Raw genomic sequence first — 14,955 nt, forward strand, 5'->3', positions numbered from 1 at the left:
GGGTGGGAAAAAAGTCACAAAACAGCAGAGAAACAGGTTGTGGTATGGACTGGTTTTAGAAGTAGCTATGAAACAAGCTTTCTTTTCTAGAAGGCAAAAGTGACTCATGAAAATGTGTGTGGAAAAGACAAGATGTTGTTGTTACCAAGGAAGAGAATTTGAGCCACTTTATTTGTATATTACAGAATATAGTGACTTCAAACAACCAGAGTTGGGACCTGTCAAGTGGCAGACACACAACAGAACACATAGGCAGAGGTAGACATGGAAGACAAGGAACAGCATCCAGGAAGGACGAGGTATGCTGTGAGGCTTGCAGGATGAAAGGTAGAAACCCACCCCCAACTTATTCCTACCAACATTGCAGCATACTGCATCATTTTTGAGGTCTGGCTCAGAAAGCAGATTTACCTGTAACCCAAGCCTTTAGAGGCACCCACTGTGAACCAAATGCTTCCAACAACTTAATCACAAAGGACTAAGGGGCTGGAGAGATAGCTCAGTACAATAAGCACTCGCCTGGCAAGTGCAAGGTCCTGAGTTCAATCCCTGGTACTGCCAAAAAAAAAAAAGGTCTAGACAGGGACCTATTCTTGAATTCTAAGCCACATGTAGTCAGGCCTGATTTGATTTCTGGATGGGCAATAAAGCCAGAGACTCAAATCCTCTTCTACTGTTTACAAAGTCCCTAACCAGCACTGGTGCAGTTATAGTTTTTGGCTTTCCTCCCATGAGACCCAGTAAGGACCAAGAGATAGCTTGGGAATAAAAATTAACCTGGGACCCACTGAAGGAGAAGGGGCTGCACTCACCTGTAAAGGACAAAGTACTGGAAAGGCCCATATCTGCTGGCTCCCTATACGATTCTATTCGGCACCCTAACATCCTGGATGATGTTCCTGGATCCTTAAGATTTCCTGCATCCATATGGAGACTGGACAAAACAATCCTGCCTCCAGCCACTCTCAAAAGACCTCGCCTGGGCCTTGCACAAGCGCCTGCCTGGCAAGCACAAGGTCCTAAGTTCAATTGCCAATACCAACAAAGAAAAAAAAGAGGTCCGGCCCACCATATTTAGTGTACGAGGAATCTTAATAGCCAGAAGTTTAAATAGGGTTTGGAGAAGCTGCAGAAGAGGAATGGTTGAGTAAGGTAGCAAGGCTTAAACTGTTACTTTTCCTAGGTAGTAGTTGGGGGAACACCCAGACATTTATTGAAGGACACAGCTCAGAGGCAGCGGAGATCTCGGGTCCTATACTGGCATGGGGGCTAGCAGCACAGCATGTCCCATACCCCAAGGAGTGGTGCTCTTCCAAGCTGGCCTTCCAGTAGCTTTCCCCAAGTCCCAGCCTATAGGGGATCTTCTCCTGTTTGCAAGATGGAATCACTCCCTTTCTCCAAGTTCCCCCAAGACCTGGAGACCCTGGAAAGTGTCCTCATCCTTGTTCCCTTCCAGGGAGGCCGTTGCCTTCAGGTGTCCCAGAGAGGTCCAGCGGCTCCACCGCATCCATCCTCCCGGCCTCAGTCTGGCCGGCTCCTTTATCTTCCTTCTGGCAGCGACGCTCCTCCCACTGAAGGCACAGCCCCACAGTCTGCTCTTCTGCTCCACTTGCAGGTTCGGGCTAGCCCGGGGCGGGGACGTGGGAGCGCCCAGGAATTGTGAGGGCGGGGGGTGCAGACCCATCGTTTAAAGGTCTGGATATGACCCAGAGGCACCACGGCCCCAGGCGGTCCCAGGAGTCGGGCTAGACTGGGCTCCCCCGCTCTACTTGTGGGGGCTCAACATGGGCCGCTACCACATCCGCGTGGCCACCGGAGCCTGGCTCTTCTCGGGGTCGCGCAACCGTGTGCGGCTCTGGCTGGTTGGGGCGCAAGGGGAGGCGGAGCTGGAGCCACAGCTGCGGTTGGCGCGGGGTGAGGTCAGCGGGCGACAGCCGGGGCCCAGGGGGTGCACTGAAGGGCGAGGGGCCGGAGGCTGGGGGGGGGGGGGGGGGCAGGAGGTGGGTGTCAGTGAGTAGGGACGAGAGGGTCTCGGGGCAGGAGTGTGTAGTGCCGGGGCCAAAAGCCCGGTCCTGAGAGCCTCCATTCAACTCCCTCTCCAAATAAGCCCAGAGCCATGGTAGTTGAAAGCCAAATGGCAGGTGTGACGAGTCCTCCAGGCACAAGCTTGGCGAGGGTTCAACGAATGGGCTGGTGTGGGCGAAGAGGACGCTTCTTTCCCACTCGAGTCCTGCGGGGCAGCGTGCTGCGCTCTCGGGCTCCCGCGCCGCCGAGTGCAATGGGGCAGGGCAAGCAGGCAGGGGCGAGGCGAGGCTGTCTAGCAGGGCTTCACAAAGAGGCTCTTGCTGCTAAGCCTAGCGGGCCTGTCCCCAACAGGAGGAGGAGTTTGACCTCGAGATACCCGAAGACTTGGGGCCTCTGCAGTTCGTTAAGTTATGCAAACAGCACTCACTGATGGACGACGCGTGGTTCTGCGACTGCATCACAGTGCAGGGCCCCGGAGCCAGCACCGAAGCCACCTTCCCGTGCTACCGCTGGGTGCAGGGAAAGGGCGTCCTGAGCTTGCCCGAAGGCACCGGTGAGCGTGAGCGGGCTGCCGCTGGGCTGGGGGAGCCAGGCGGTCCAGGGATCGGTGAGACATGGGAGGCAGGGCCAAGAGGAGGAGGGGGAAAGGGAGGGGCTAAAGAAAAAGCCCTTGAAGGGTAGGAATCCCAAAATGCGTGACTGGAAAAGCTCTTAATTCCCCAAGTTTTACCCAGAACAAGTGAGGCTCTGAGTGAGGGTGGAGGCATGGATTCAGTGATTTGGAGATTCTACCTTCCAAGAGTCAGGAGTTAGGGAGATGGAGATGTGTAAGGAAAACAAAGAAGCAAAGTAAGAAACAGATCTCTGTGACAGTCAGTTAAGGCAAGGGTCACGGTGACCAGTGACCAGGAGCAGGAAACAACTATGGAAGCAAATAGAGGGGCCCGGGAGACGGCTCAACAGAATAAGCGCTTGTCTGGCAAGCACAAGGGCCTGAGTTCAATCCCCGGTTCTGAAAAAAAAGAAAGAAAGAAAGAAAGAAAGAAAGAAAGAAAGCAAGCAAATGGAATGATGTTGAAGAGCTGGTTTGGGAAAACAACATGGAAGGCAACTATGAAAGACAAGGAGCTCTTGCCTGGGCTGAAGAACAGCAAATACTGAAAAATTTACCTTGGGAAATAAGCAAGAGAGAGATGACTACAGAGAGGAAAGAGGATGTGATAAGGAAGGAAAAATGAAATAGGACTTTGGAATAGGCATCCATATCGAGAAATGCAGGAGCAAGTCAATAAATACAAACTATGGTTGGAAGTGCATGGAGAGTGAAGTCGGGAAATGAAAGCAAACAATCTCTGGCAATGAGGTCAAGGATGTGCAACTGCCCAAAGCAACAGGTACCAAAAGACAGATACGGGTTTATTGGTAACTACACTTTATTGCCTTTAGGTAATTTTTTTCTAACCTTAAATATTAATGAAATAGGGTCAGGTAGGGAAAGATAAGTTAAAGGACAAGAAAAGGTAGCAAATGAGAGAGTTTCATCTCTAGGCAAAAGGTGAGAACTGAAATAAGTGAAATTCAGAATGCCTTCTGAATTCACTTGCCTCAATCAAGTGAGGCAAAGGCAGAGAGAGAGCAGAGCAAGACTGACTATAAAAAAGAAGACAGAACAAGCAGGAAAGCACAGATAGGACCAGGCAGAGGAAGATGGGTAATCTTCTTAATGTCTCCACAGCCCGCCTGCCAGAAGACAATACCTTGGATGTCTTCCAGAAGCATCGAGAGAAGGAACTGAAGGAAAGACAGCAGATCTACCGGTGAACACCTACATAAAGGCTTCCCAATTGCCCCACTCTTTCTCTAACCCTGCCCTCATCCTTGACCTTGACACCCTCCTTAAAGCTTTGTCCCCAACTTCTAGCTGGGCCACTTGGAAGGAAGGGTTACCCTTGACAATAGCTGCAGTCTGTAAGGATGATCTACCTCCAAATGTGAGATTCCATGAGGAGAAAAGGCTGGACTTTGAGTGCACACTGAAGGCGAGGTGAGAAAAGGGCTAGAGCTCACAGTAGCATCAGGGCTGGGAGAGCCAAGAATGGTGATAAACAGGGACTGACGGGTCAGCTGATGGCTTCATCCCCACTACCTGTCTTAGGGTCGTGGAAATGGTCCTCAAACGTGTTTACACCCTCTTGAGCCACTGGAACCGCCTAGAAGACTTTGATCAGATCTTCTGGGGACAGAAGAGTCCCCTGGCTGGTCAGTAGTCCCCACAGGTTTCCATATCTCCTTGCCAAATGAAAATATATTCACAGATGCCTCAAGAATGAAAAGAAAGGAACAGAGTTTAGGATATTCTAAATCCCTGAGGTAGTGTTAGAAAAGAGGATGTGGTAAGTATCCAGGCTGTGGTAAATATCCTCCCTCCCATGCCCCATCCCCTACCCCACAGAGAAGGTTCACCAGTGCTGGCAGGACGATGAACTTTTTGGCTACCAGTTCCTCAATGGTGCCAACCCCATGCTGCTGAGACGAACCACCTCTCTACCCACCAGGCTGGTGTTACCCTCAGGGACAGAGGAACTTCAGGCCCAGCTGGAGAAAGAACTCCAGGTACTTCCCCCTATATTCTCTAAGCATCAACATGGAAAGAAGAGGCCAGAGATGTTAGGACAAACAATAATATTCCTGACTATTGTCAATGTTTTGGACTCTGGTACTCATGGGCAGGGAAAATGGCAAAGCCTACACTGTAAGATGGGGAAATTGAAGATGATTTTCTGGAATAAGGGAACTGGATTTGGAAGAGATGCACTGTATTTGAGGATGACCCTCAGCAGAAGGTAAGTGTGTACACATGCACATGCATGCTATATTCAGTGATAGAGGTAGCTAGGGAAGCACTGAAATATTTGGCAGATGATGTGAGGTTTGCATACAGAGTTAAGAGATAAATTGCTAAGCTGATGGGAGCCAAACCAGAGAGCAAACCATTAGGGGATGACTGATGTAAAATAATGACAAGTAGACTGAATGTCCTCAAGTGCCTTGCCCTTTGCCCTGCTTCTCAAGTTTAAACTCTGAAAGTGGATAAACTCCTTTTTTCTCCAGAATGGTTCTCTATTTGAGGCTGACTTTATCCTGCTGGATGGAATTCCAGCCAATGTGATCCGAGGAGAGAAGCAGTACCTGGCCGCCCCCCTTGTCATGCTGAAGATGGAACCCAATGGGAAGCTGCTACCCTTGGTCATCCAGGTAAGGCGCCCTCAACATCTCACTCTAACACTCAGGTTAGAGGTTCTCTGTTCACCTCAATCTCTGTTCCCAGGGATCCAATTCCTTTTCTTTTGGCTCCCAAACCCCATCCTAAGATCTATCTTTATGTAACTGTTTTCTTCCAGCCTTCTCCTGAGTTACCCACATAAAAGTACTTGTTCAAGAGTCACTATGGCCTCTTAGAGTCAGCTGTCGCCCAGCAACTCTTAAACATTAGAGTACTTCCAGATCACCTCAAGTGCTTGTAAAGTAAAACACAAGCTGCTGTGTCCTACCACCAGACTTTTTTATTTGAAATGTCTAGGGTGGGAACTGTGAATGTGCATTTCTTACAAGTTCAAAAGTAATGCTAATGCTATGCATTTAGCACCACACTTGGAGAGTCTATTTAGAGAATCCATTTAATTTCCTCTAATACCCACTGTATTTTGAGTATCTGTTCTCTCACTAGTCCCAGTTGATGAGTACCATCAATAATATCCAGTTTCTTGGGGCTGGCGAGATGGCTCAGTGGTCTAAAGCACCTACTTGGAACAGGCTTGGCAGAGCACAGGGACCGCGGTTCAATCCCCCAGCACCACATGCCAGCCAGCCCCGCCCCCTGGTGGGCTGAGCTGGCCACACACACACACACACACTAAATAAATGAATAAATAAATGTTTAAAAAAAATAAATAAATAATATCCAGTTTCTGTTTCCTATTCCACCACTTAACTCTGATTCCTATCATATTTCTCCCAAAATACTGCTGAATCTCTTTACTGAACTCCCTGCTTCTAGTCTCTTTTGCCTTCAATCTGTCATGGCACACAGCTAATAAGAGGCAGTGTGGAATGATTCTCATTTTTTCTGACTAGATTATAACCTCCTGAAAGGCAAAAGTTTTAGTCATCTCTATTTCTCCAGAAATGCTAATCATGTCATCTATATAGTAGAAGTTCAATGAACACTCAATTTCTGTTTCTCCCAGATTCAGCCTCCCAATTCCAGCTCCCCAACCCCAACACTGTTCCTGCCCTCAGATCCTCCACTTGCCTGGCTCCTGGCTAAGTCCTGGGTCCGAAATGCAGATTTCCAACTGCACCAGCTCCAATATCATTTGCTGAATACTCATCTGGTGGCTGAGGTCATTGCTGTTGCCACCATGAGGTGCCTCCCAGGACTGCATCCTATCTACAAGGTATCTCTGTCCCAGGCTTCCTCAGACCCAAATGAAACTTATCTCTCAGGTTTAAAGGACAGTGCAACAGAAAAAAAAAAAAAAAAAAAGTCATAGCAACTTGTCAGTGAAAAAAATAGCAGAAAAAGACTGTATCACTGTCCCAAGACTTCTATTTTAGTTGAGTCACTTAAAATTTCTTCAGGATACCTTACAAAAGAGCCCTCTGAAATCCCCAAAGATCTCACACTGTAGCAATGGTCTAGCATTATAGTTGGAATATTGTTATTCCAAAAGCCTTAGGGCTGGCCGAATAGCTCAGCAGATTAAAGCACCCGCAAACAGGCGCAGGAGTCAGGGGTTCGATCCCTGGGCCTGCTGTGCCGGCCCACACCCGAGGTATGCTGAGATGGCGATTAAGACTGGGTGTGGTGGCGTGCGCCTGTAATCCCAGCTCTTAGGAGGCTGTAAACAGGCAGATCACTATGAGTCCGATCTAGTAGTGAGACCCTGAACAGCCTGTAGACCCTTCCCTAAAAAAAAAAAAAAAAAAAAAAAAAAAAAAGCCTTATTCCTATGTTAAATTTAGTATTTGACTAGCAATACAAGTATATAAAAACCAATCAGAAAATATTATCTGAAATTAGAATATGAAGGACAGCCACTACACGGTATGGTACTAATGGAGAATGTTCCACCTCAACCAAGAAGTCAGTTAAGTAGAAACAGACTAGAAGGCAAGAAGAGCAGCCCAGCAGGCTACTTGGACCTACCCAGGAGGAGGGTGGATAAAGATGTACATTAGCAATAATGGCGACAGGAACAAAAAGGGACAAAGATGGAAAAAAAGTGGAAAAGGAGGAAACAGAAGTGGCTATGGCATGCCTGGATGGAAGAGTATTTATACCAAAGTCTAAGCTTCTGTAACACCTGGAAACCCATAGGATAGGTGAGCTGTACTGACCTAGAAATACTATAATTTTATGAAACTGCAATTTTGGCATCAATTGCTACACACAAGGCAGGAAGATAAGACTTGTGCTTGCTTAAAAAATGTTCTCAAAAATCTTGTGACATCTTACATATAAGAAATGTGGCAGAGAGGGGCACAAAATGATACAAACTTATGAAACTGTAATTGTCAGAATTGATAAAGTTTAAAAGAATGACTTGGGAGCAAAAATGAAGTGATCTGGTTTAGCTATGGGATGTTTGAAGTATTGGCAAAGTATGTAAGTGAGTACTTGGTAAGGAGAACAAGAAGATTGTCTCACTGAAGGCCTATGTCTAGACCTCCAAGCCTGGAAAACAGTTGCGGTGCCTTTGAGGTCACTCCTTTGGTAACACAGACAAGACAGACCAGTCTGATTAATAGGATCTTTGACTTTATTTATACCATGGTACCTCCTGCATCACCATCTTCTGCTTACCTTGGACAGGGCTCTTCTAACACTTATGATTCTGCTTTCTAGCTCAACCCCGCCTTGTCTCCAGTCACCATAGTAACTTCATCCCAAGTCAAATGGCTCATTTGTTACTGGACACTTAGGAGGGCTAAGTGTGCAAATGTCACAATGGTCACCTGTACTTCTCCAGATTTTGGTTGCTGGAGACTCTGAATCCTGAATCCTAGCCTTAGTACTTTCCAGACACCCACATCCATAGGATGTTCATCATGGGGTTGTTAAACGATAAAATGACACAAAGCCATAGTGTGACACACTTAAATGCTGCCATAAATTAGTTCTTGCTATTTATTATTATAATTATTAGTTTGACCTCAGGCATCTTTTCTCATGATATGGAATTTGGGCTTTTGATAACAGCAGCTTTCATGAACTTTCTGAAAAGTTTCAGACTAGTATGAGTTTTGATGTTAACATTGAAGGAATCACTACTCAGGTTGGCCCTGTGTCCATCATCATCTATTTGGGTAAATACCTAACGTGGATAAAACTTACATATTAACTGGGTAGCAGGAAGACAAATAAGATAAAAAGAAACATGTATAAAAAGACAAAAAAAAAAAAAAAAAACCCATACAGATTTTTTTAATAGCTGAGAAAGAGAAAGCCTAACTTAAGTGCTTGACTGGGAATGGGAACAGAATTGACAAAAAGCCTCTTGGCTGCATAAGTAGGCAGCTCAGTAGAGCTCCTGCAGTTCTAACTGAAAGTACCTGCCCAGGCCCTCTGTCCCGAAAAAATGCATCAGTATTGCAACCAATTGAAGAGGGTGCAGCTTTGATAAGTAGATAGATTGGCTTAACCATGAAGATGTGAATGCTAGAAGAAATAAAGTCAAAAGAGAATGGTTCATAAAGGCACCTATACTCAGTGTGACAACAGAACAGCAGCAGCTCCTGTTGGAGGACTTCTGTGTGATTAAACATTCTTTACACATCACTCACATAATCACAGATAGCACTACAGCTCCAGAGTAAGAGATTCTATTATTGCCCTCTATTGATGGATACAGAGATTGCAGATTATTGGGTTATTACCTGGCCATTTATTAGAGTGGTAAATGTAAATTGAAATTTCAGTTAGTGTGACTCCAGAGCCCAAATTATGAGGAAATTAGAGGACATGAGAATGAGTGACCAGAGAAACAGGAGACCAATCCATGCAGGCAGCAGCAGGGACAAGAGCAGCAAGTCAAGCAGCCAACATGGTAGATGCCAACCCCTATAAAAACCCAACCACAGGCCAAGTGTAGTGGCACACACCTGTAATCCTAGCACTTGGGAGACTGAGGCAGGAGGATCACTGTAAGTTTGAGGCCAGCCTGAGCTAAAAAGTGAGTTCAAGGCCAGACTTAACTGCATAGTAAGACCCTGACTCAAAAAGACAAAAAACAAAATATATAAACCCAAGCAGAGTCTCCATTAATTGCTCCCATCTCCTCCACCCCAGCTCCTGGTCCCTCATATCCGCTACACTATGGAAATCAACACCCGGGCCCGGACCCAACTCATCTCAGAGAGAGGGATATTTGACCAGGTAAGGAAGGGATGGGATATGAAACCACTTAATTATCCATTTCTCTGTGAATTTTTACTACTTTCAGGGATCCAGACCAACTTATGTGAATATCCTGACCCTTGAGTCCTGTCCCTTTATATACATGACTTTAAGTCTGAAAATGCCATCTCTGAATCTCTTATACAATAAAGCATGATTGTTCAGTCCTGCTTCTGTCACTCAAGACCTGTCAAATCTTGTCTCAGGCAGTAAACACTGGTGGAGGGGGCCATGTGCAGTTGCTCCGCCAGGCAATGGCTCAGCTGACCTACTCCTCCCTCTGTCCTCCTAATGACCTGGCTGAACGAGGCCTGCTGGGAATCCCAGGTGCTTTGTATGCCCACGATGCTTTACAGCTGTGGAAGATCATTGGCCGGTGGGTGAGCTGAGAAATGGAATGGGTGGAAGAAGGGCAGGGCTCTGTCTTAAGATTACATTGGGACAACAGCATTTCTCTAGGAAAGAAATAAGGAAAAGTAAGGAGTTAGTGGGTGGAGCCTAAAACTGAGGCGCCTGAGGTAGGAGCAGGTTACATAAGAAGAGCCATGGGGGTGAGAAGACCCAGGGATCTAGGAGAGTAAGGGTTGTCATTAGGAACAGCAGACAGCAACTATGTATAGGGAATCCCTAGAACATATATCTCCTTCCTTTACAATAATATATCAAAAACCTGGGGAGGTAGTTCAGTAGTATAATGCCTAACATGTGCAAAAACTTGTTTTGATCTCCAGCATAGTAAATATACATATGTACACACACACATCATAAAACCTAAAGAATGTCCCAAAAGACAAGTCTGATAGGGTCTGACCCAAGCAAAGAGTCAGGTAGGCATAGGAAGAGGACAAGAGGCTGGAGTGTTCTGTTTTCAGACAGCTCACTTCTCTCTGGGCAGGTATGTGGAGGGGATTGTCCATCTCTTCTACCAGAGGGATGACGTCGTGAGGGGAGACCCTGAGCTGCAGACGTGGTGTCAGGAGATCACTGAGGTGGGGCTCTGCAAAGCTCAAGACCGAGGTAAGGTCCATCAGACAAACAGAAATTCCTGAGAGACTCTGCAGGAGTCCCAGCCCCATCTCTTTTGGGACAGGGCCCAATTCCTCATTGCAGCCCTCCCTCCAATTGGAAAAGCATCCAATTTCCATTCATACCTTTCAAGACTCAGGACAATTCTAGATACTCAAGACTGTCCTTCCCAGAGACATGGCTATCAACTTCTATTCCTGCCCCTACCCTCAGTCAAGCCACCTGTATCCTGCCAGTCACAGCCAGTGAAGAGTTCTGCCCAGTTCCTGCTGGGACTGATGTTAAACTTTTATCTTACACTGAAGGTAAAAATGGGGAAAAAATTCCCCAAAGCTCATGATTCCCATCCTTATTATCCCGCCCTGCTCTTCTTGCCTATTAATGTCCACCATGTACAGAAGATCCATGACAGAGTGCAAGATCATTTCTAGATGCAACCTCAGTACAACAAATGCTTTGGCTCAACCTGACCTCAGTGTCTTCTCCTCATGGGTTAGCATTTTTTAGCTAATCCAGCTCTCCCCTCCTTCTTATTCCTACCCCTAGGCAAAATCTGTCCATTACCTTTAGTAAACATCCATTTCCACCATTTTAATCTCTGGGGAAGAAATAGCCTTTCCTGAGCTCTTCTTAGCCTCATCTTCCTTTCTCTAACCCAAAGGAGCCAGCCTGATCTACTTTGAACCATCTTTTAGCCCTGGCCCCTAACATTTCACACTAACACCTTGATGCTCATCCTCTTAGAATTTACTAAGGAGCTATTATGGCCAGGCAGGCTTTGCAATGCAGCAGTCAGCTGTGCCCTGAAGGGAGCCTGTCCCTGAAGAATCTGTGGTGCACTCAACCAGATTTTCTCAAGGGCTTCCTGGTCCTGCCCCTTAGGCATGACATGTCCCAAAAGGTCCCTCTTCCTCTCTGTGTCCATATTCTCCTTAAACAACATCTACATCCAGAAATTAAAAATAAATATTCATATAGTCTGTCAGTTTGGGCTTCTATAACAAAGTACAATAGACTGGGTGGTTTATACAAAAGAAATTTATTTCTCACAGGGCTGGAAGCTGAAGTCCAAGACCAATGTGCCAGTATGTTCAGGTCTGGTGAGGGTCCTCTTAGTGGATGCAGAAAACCAAATTACTGTATCTTCACAGGGTGGAAAAACATCAAGATAGCTCGTGGGCCTCTTTTCATAAGGGCACTGATACCATCCATGAAGACTCTCCCACCCTCATGACTAAATTACCTCTCAAAGACTCACTTTTGAACTCCCACACACTGGGCATTAGATTTCAACCTGAGTTCTGAGCGAGACACCAACATCCAATCCCTAATGCATGTATTAGCTTTAACCTCCACTGATGGCCTCTCATTCTGCCCCTTCTTATCCTCCCTCAGTTCTCACAGCTCACCTTTGCCTAATTTTCTCAACAGATTTTTTAAAGGAAATTCACTAAGATTAAAAAGAGGAAGGAATTATCAGTTAAGAACACAAGTTCAAAGTTGCTTTTGCTTTTCCCCAACTGCAATCCTACTGGCAGCTTAATTTCCCTGGTCTTTGATTTTTTTAATCATTTACTTATTTATTTGGTACAGGGTCAGGCTATATAGCTTGGACTCAGAGTGATCCTCCTGTCTCAGCCTCCCTTATCATGCTGGGATTACAGGTGTGCACCACCACACTGAGTTTTGGTGGCCAGCATGGCGTGCACACCAGCATAGCATGTGGTACCAGGGATCGAACCCCAGTCCTTGCATTTGCTAGGCAGGCACTTAGACTGCTGTGCTATCTCCCCAGCCTTGATTTTTAAATTTCATTATTATTATTACTATTTGCAGTACAGGAGACTGAACCTAAAGCTTTTATGCTGAGTTATACAACCACCCAGCCCTTTTTATTTTCTGAGATAGGGTCTCACTAAATTGTCTAGATGGGACTCAAATTTATCATCCAGCCTCCCAAAGTGCTGGAATTATAGATATGTGCCACTATATATGGCTTGATTTTCTTATAAAGATTATATACAAAATATTTTTAAATTATATACGCCTCACTTAGCTGATTGCATTATTGGGTTTCTGAGCCCCTACAGCCATGATAAGATGAATAGCTTGAGGTAACAGTTGTAGGGAGTCCCTCTTACTTGTGACACTGGAAATCTATACTTTTCTTGTTCTTCATTTTATAGCTCAGAGATTTGTAATTCCTTTGTTTGGGAATAGAAGGGAATATTCCTAAATTCATTCTTTCTTTCTTTTGTCTTTTTGAAACAGGGTCTTTCTATGCAGTTCAAGCTGCCTTTGAGCTCACTTTGTAGCCCATGCTGGTCTTCAACTTGCAACGATTCTCCTGCCTCTACCTCCTGAGTGTTTTGTTTTTTTTTTTTCTTTAGACAGGAACTCATTATGTAGTCCAAGGTGGCCTTGAACTCACAGCAATCCTCCTGCCTCAACCGCACCCCCCCCCCAAGTGCTGGGACTACAGGCATGTGTCACCACACCTGGCATCTAAATTCTTAACCACTTTTTGAGGTGGGCACATTTGCTCACTCTTAATACGTCCATAATAATAATTATTAGTTGTTGAGCATTTGGTATTTCCTGTATGATTTTACAGGTGAAAAATGTTGAAATTCATAAAGGTTAAGTAATTGGCCCAAGATAATCAAGCTGTAAGTGATTTTTACCCATGTCTGATACAAATATATCTAAATAAATTAATACTCATCAGTTCTAAAATATGGACCTATCAAGACTTTATATTTTTCCTCTTCTGCTATAGCCCCTAAAACATGTTCCTTTCCGGTCCAGGTTTCCCTGTCTCCTTCCAGTCCCAGGATGAACTCTGCCATTTCCTTACCATGTGTATCTTCACATGCACTGCCCAGCATGGGGCCATCAACCAGGGCCAGGTATGAAGACCTGAAACCCCAGGTCCCTGAAAGCAAGTGCCTAAACCTTAGGAAACCCAAGGGAGTGATGGGGATCCAAACCCTAAGTACTAGAGTCCTAGGGATGCAGTTTCTTCCCTTAGCTGGACTGGTATGCCTGGGTCCCTAATGCCCCATGCACAATGCGGATGCCCCCACCTACCACCAAGGAAGATGTGACAATGGCCACAGTGATGGGGTCACTACCTGATATCCAGCAGTCCTGTCTTCAAATGACCATCACATGGCATCTGGGTCGCCGTCAGCCAGATATGGTAAGAAGGGACCCTATGGAGAAGGAAACAATAGTTGAAAAGGGAACATCAGAATGAGAGGCTGGGCTCTAGGTGCTTTCCTCTTCAGACTATAAACTGACTGATGTTTTATTCTGTTTTAGGTGCCTCTGGGGCATCACAAAGAAAAGTATTTCTCAGGTCCCAAGGCCAAATCTGTGCTAAGGCAATTTCAAACAGATCTGAAAAACCTGGAAAATGAGATCACTGCCCGGAACGAGCAACTTGACCTGCCCTATGAATACCTAAAACCCAGTCACATAGAGAACAGTGTCACTATCTAAACCCTAAATGCCATGGCTGGATGATTTTAGGTCAGCTTTAGGACTGAAACTTCCATCTTGAATTTTATGCTTTCCTGTCTTTGCTACTAAGACTGTAATTCCTCTCTCAACTAAACTCTCTACGTAAATAGAGGACAATGCATATTTTCCACTGTTCACTGGCGCAGAGGACAGTATATATTTTCTGTAAAGAGCCAGATATTTTAGGCTTTGTGTGCCACGCAGTCTTTGCCACAAATGCTTTCCCACTGTAGTAGCCACAATTTGTAAGTGTGACTGTTCCAATAAAACTTTATTTATAAACACAGATATGAACTTTGCATGTCAGAAAACTTGGCTTATTCAACTATCTAAAAAAAGAATGCTCTGAGCAATATTCACAGGTCACTGACTGGATTTTGTTATTATGCTCATGTCAGCAGCACATATCCTAAAATTGGATTTTGTTATTATCTCCTACATTAGCTAAAGGGCTGGCCTTACTTGCAAAACATGGTGATATTATATATCAGCCACCTCAGCTAACCTAACTCTTCTTTCCCAGGAACTAGACTTTATGCTTGGAGGCCAACTAACAAATTTCTGTCTCTCTTCCTTAGTGATTTTTTCCTCCACTCTTATTGCTTCTATTCAAGCACAGTACTAGGTGTCACTGAGTAAGAACATTGTTCCTAGCCCACAACAAAAAATGTTTGTCCCAAATGGTTCCTTTCCCAAGACAGCTCCAAACAAAAGAAACATGAAACTCATGTTTGAAGTCCACTTTCTCAGCCTATTGAATACGCAGTAATTCCCATATGTTACCTAGGTTTCATGTTTTCTTTCACAACTTTTCAAGAATAATATGCCCAAAACAAAGGGAAAAACACTACAAAGTTATTCTAGCCTGTGACAGTGTGTGTGGTTCTGAGGTCTCAGAATCAAAACGATCTCTCTCAATT

General features: G+C 45.3%; 1 protein-coding gene across 2 annotated transcripts; it reads left to right on the plus strand.

Moving 5' to 3' along the window:
* The first annotated feature begins 1,652 nt into the window (after positions 1 to 1,652).
* Positions 1,653 to 14,802, plus strand: LOC101565008 (arachidonate 12-lipoxygenase, 12S-type). 2 transcript variants are annotated; one of them, XM_004638362.2, is made up of 14 exons: positions 1,653 to 1,919; positions 2,377 to 2,578; positions 3,761 to 3,842; positions 3,947 to 4,069; positions 4,181 to 4,284; positions 4,478 to 4,638; positions 5,137 to 5,280; positions 6,273 to 6,482; positions 9,377 to 9,463; positions 9,691 to 9,860; positions 10,380 to 10,501; positions 13,319 to 13,419; positions 13,542 to 13,712; positions 13,835 to 14,801. In XM_004638362.2, the coding sequence occupies exons 1-14, from the start codon at positions 1,785 to 1,787 to the stop codon at positions 14,012 to 14,014; spliced, it is 1,992 nt and encodes a 663-aa protein (XP_004638419.1). In that variant the 5' UTR covers positions 1,653 to 1,784; the 3' UTR covers positions 14,015 to 14,801. The 2 variants fall into 2 exon arrangements, with proteins under 2 accessions (XP_004638419.1, XP_023579004.1); XM_023723236.1 differs by lacking the exon at positions 13,542 to 13,712 and having other exon boundaries at positions 13,835 to 14,802.
* Positions 14,803 to 14,955: the final 153 nt, after the last annotated feature.

Source organism: Octodon degus, unplaced genomic scaffold (assembly GCF_000260255.1).
Source record: "Octodon degus isolate 3935 unplaced genomic scaffold, OctDeg1.0 scaffold00098, whole genome shotgun sequence".
Taxonomy (NCBI): Eukaryota; Metazoa; Chordata; class Mammalia; order Rodentia; family Octodontidae; genus Octodon; species Octodon degus.

Bases quoted from the DNA above. Each gene is read 5' to 3' on its own strand.
- LOC101565008 (XM_004638362.2), top strand. From the start codon at position 1,785: ATGGGCCGCTACCACATCCGCGTGGCCACCGGAGCCTGGCTCTTCTCG. The intron at 3,843-3,946 runs GTGAACACCTAC...CCCAACTTCTAG, and splicing joins GAAAGACAGCAGATCTACCG to CTGGGCCACTTGGAAGGAAG. The intron at 9,464-9,690 runs GTAAGGAAGGGA...ATCTTGTCTCAG, and splicing joins AGAGAGGGATATTTGACCAG to GCAGTAAACACTGGTGGAGG.